This window comes from Montipora capricornis, chromosome 8 (genome assembly GCF_036669925.1).
Source record: "Montipora capricornis isolate CH-2021 chromosome 8, ASM3666992v2, whole genome shotgun sequence".
NCBI classification, from domain to species: Eukaryota; Metazoa; Cnidaria; class Anthozoa; order Scleractinia; family Acroporidae; genus Montipora; species Montipora capricornis.
Window position 1 is genome coordinate 49,301,848 of NC_090890.1, and position 3,844 is coordinate 49,305,691.

At 41.7% G+C, this 3,844-nt stretch overlaps 1 protein-coding gene across 2 annotated transcripts in view; it reads left to right on the forward strand.

Moving 5' to 3' along the window:
- The window catches only part of LOC138059381 (uncharacterized), a 13,768-nt gene extending 11,408 nt beyond the window's left edge, over nucleotides 1-2,360 (forward strand). For both annotated transcript variants that reach the window (XM_068904973.1, XM_068904972.1), the window contains one exon: nucleotides 1,183-2,360. In XM_068904973.1, the coding sequence (XP_068761074.1) occupies nucleotides 1,188-2,168 (981 nt within the window). In that variant the 5' untranslated portion in view covers nucleotides 1,183-1,187 and the 3' untranslated portion in view covers nucleotides 2,169-2,360. The remainder of the gene's footprint in view (nucleotides 1-1,182) is intronic.
- Nucleotides 2,361-3,844: the final 1,484 nt, after the last annotated feature.

Here is a 3,844-nt window from a genome sequence, read left to right on the forward strand (position 1 = left end):
CATTTCATATTCTAAAATATATCCCCTTTCAAGTGATATTAGTTAAAATATTATATCAAGCCGTCCATGTCAAGGCCATTTTTAAGCATGGTAGAGAAGTCTGGCCCCCTGACTATTACCTAAGTTGTTGGATACTCTTGGCCTAAAATAATTCAGTTTACTGACAAATCTTGTTATATACTTGTGAATACGCGATGCTGGAGTCAGGACATTAAGAAAGATAAGTGGGATGCTATCAGTTTCGTTTTTCTTTCTATGTATAAGCAGAACAAAAGATTCCGTCAGCTGTTCTCACAGGAGATAGCTTTAGTTTCAGTGGCCTTAAATCTATAGCTTCAAAGAGACATCCGAGACCAAAAATTCAGCAAAAAAATCTTTTCAATGCATGGTCGCATCATACGATTTGGTCCTCATAGTCCTCGTACACGTCATCATCATCTGTCCTGTGCATGACAGTGTCTACTTTGATTCATGGCTAAATTATCATGAACACGGATGAAGAATAAAGAAGTCCGTTATTTATTTTTCATTAGATATCTCCTTCATAAATTTTCCCTAAAACTTGCAGTCCTCTCATGTCGGGTGGAGTTTTATTTCCGAGCCTGATCGACTGAGTCTGACTGAGTTAGTTGCAACTAACGTGTTACTTACAGAAGGATTTTTGTAAAGTTTTACAAATGTCTTAAACAAGTTCTGAGAGTCTTTCATCGCTTTTATTAAATAGGGTAGACTCATAAATGATTCAAATGACGAAAAATGAAAGGTTCAGGCGCTTTAGCCTGATGCAAATCTGAGCTGCATGATGAAAATTGTGCAATGATTTTTGTATCCTCATGATCAACTCGTGCTTTTGCATCACATTTTTGAAAGGCTCAGTCGCCGTGGCACGTTTGCAAATCTAGCTGATGAAAACTCCCTGATCATTTTTGCATTCTTAACTCAAGTGCTTTTGCATCATGGGTGTTGACGATAAAAGCCGACCTGAGACGCACCTCCGACACAGTAACTACTAAGAAAGCGGCTTTTGCTCAAAATTGTTTTAAAGCAACCCTAGAAAAAACCTTACCGGGTGCATTCAGTTCTCTGAATTCCTGAATTCTATGCCCGAGGATAAGAAACGTTCCTACGATTCATTGTAATGAGTCGATAATCACTGACGTTAACTTGTTGTTATCTCTCCAGGTACGATGATAGTCATGAACGTTGCTGCTCTTTTCCTTGCACTGGCTACAACCGTCTGTGCCTACCCAGGCGTACCGAGCAAGATAGGTGACCTGATTGACAAATGGGCTCCGTTGGTAAAGCTTGCCAAGAATGAACGTTGGAAACCATCAAGTGTTGAGTACTTCTTGAGACAAACTAAGATGGAAGGGTGCAGTAGCCAACCAAACCCCACGGCCTTAACGGCCTACAACCTCCAGAGATGTAATAGAAACAGTTACCTCATCACCAAACAGAGCATTAGCTGCCCTTCCTGCAGGGACCCAACTGTGTTTCGTGGTCAAGATCCGAGTGACGTGCCAGTGTACGTCATCTATCGAGAGCAAAACAATTTCTTGGATATCGCGTACTGGTTGTTCTTTCCGTACAATCGCGGGAAGCAGGCCTGCATTGGGCGCTTTGTGTGGGGTCGTTGCGTTGGAGGGTATTCAACATTTGGACACCATGTTGGAGATTGGGAGAAAGTGATAGTTCGTTTTCGAAAAGTCAACACCGACTACCAGATCTACTCCATCTATCTGGCGACTCACAACCAAGAAATAACTAATAAGCATGTTGGTGAGTTCCTCTGGCAAGGTGGTAAGTTCAAGAAGGGGAGTAAAACACTGGTTATGTATGGCGGTACCCATGCAATAGTCTACAGCGCCGCGGGTTCACATGGAATTTGGCCGAATACTGGAGAACACAAGTACACGAAAATTCCAGTTACTGGGCAGTGGCTGCGGGATGAATGCAGCAGTGGTACAAGTTGGCACACGTGGAATAAATTGAAGCCCGTTCGGTACGATCCTAATGGCCGATACAGGGGCGAGTTTACGTTCCTGAGGTTCCAAGGCCATTGGGGAAACAGAAAGAGAGGTTGCAATGGCGTCATTGAAGATATCATAAAGACATGTATTCTCAACGGCGGTCCAAGAGGTCCTTCCCGCTTCCCTGACTTTGGATAAAAAGATTGGAGCTGTCAAAGTGGTTGCCATGGTTACTAGTACAAGTACCAGTTTAAAGAGTAGACGAACTGTAAGCTAGGATCGTTCTGGAATAAGAAAAATTGTACTCAGTATGTAATAGAATATTATGCATTAGAATATTGTGTTTTTCAAAAGCTAAACACTCAGCAAATAAAAAAGTATGAAATTCAATAGGACCTTTGCATTCTTTCATTGCTACTTACTAGTACCATAAAGTAAAATGGTGGAACGAGCATAGCGCGTAATTAATTAGGCTTTTGTTATTAAACGATATATAGGTAAGGTTAAAGGTCAAAGCGCACACTAGCCAAAGGTCCAAACGACCGGAGCTTATCCCGGTTTCCTTAACATGAAACATGCCTAAGAGTATTGCTCCCACTGGAAAGTAAGCTAGTCCATCGCAGGGTTACTTCCCAGCAGTATGTCGCCGGTACCCGTTTATACACACCTGGGTAAAGAGAGAGAAAGTGGAGTAAAGTTCCTTGTCTTAGGAAACAACGCGACGGGCGAGGCTTGAACCCCGGACTTCCAGATCCTTTTTTTTAATACAAAATTTGTCCCAGCATTTGACACTTTTTTCCCAAAAGTCGATTTACAAGAAAAAGCCACAAGATTATTGGACTAGAACTAAATTTTAAGGCTATGAAAAGGCGATGCATTTTTTAAGTTAACTGCTTGATTCGAGTTAAGCGTTTACCCACGACCCTTCCAAGGTAATTTCAACTTTTGACATGGACAAGTTAAAATACAAAGACCAAAGTAGAATTATAAGATTAGACATTTTTGGATAATTTCAAAGCCCAATAATAACAATGCATTTATTTCCAGATAATTCGGATACATGGTAGTAATTGTCAGGTAAATATGCTTTCGCACAGTAAAACCAAAGAAGAAAGGAAGAAAAACGTAGAGCTCTGAAAAACGCAACAAGCAGAACAATTGACTCCGGGGAGGGGGTCCCACGTGCTCGGACAAAGTAGAAACCCTCTGTAGTAACGATAGCCTTTAGCCGGTCTTCCCTGTCACGCCGAACAGTCTCCGACAGAACGAACCTGCATGGTAAGACATCAACATAGTTTCATTTCACCCTACATTAATAACAAAAAATATTGAAAACATCACCTTTTACAATAACAAAGAGAAATGAAGTCTTACTTTTCATTAAAATTGCCTTCATTAAGCTTCAGCGTGATCTCTTGACCTTCCGCATGAGTCGACGCGAATCTTGGGATAGCACCACTTGGTCCAAAGCAGTTTCTGCGCAAGCGCGAAGGTTTCGGCATGAAATTTCTGGAGCTACGTGTCGCTTTACCCCGGACAGCGGCTGCTGCACCCGACGCAAAGTCCAGGACTCCCGCGGTTGGTTTGGCAAATGTTCCCACAATTCCTTTACCGATACCAGTTATGAAACCCTGATATCTCGCTTTAAGCTTCTATCCAATAATGGGCATTTTGCAGTTAGTCACTCAAAACGGTACAAAACAAAACCGCCATGGTGGAGAGCAAATGACGCACTAGAAGAAGACAAACAAAAGAAATTAGAACGATTTTCGTATGACTTTGCAAAATGGTTTCGGTAAGTTTTCGTTATTTGTTTTATCAGCCAATGGATGAAAAGATCAAAACATGGCCTCTTGGGTTTCCCGCCAAGAAAA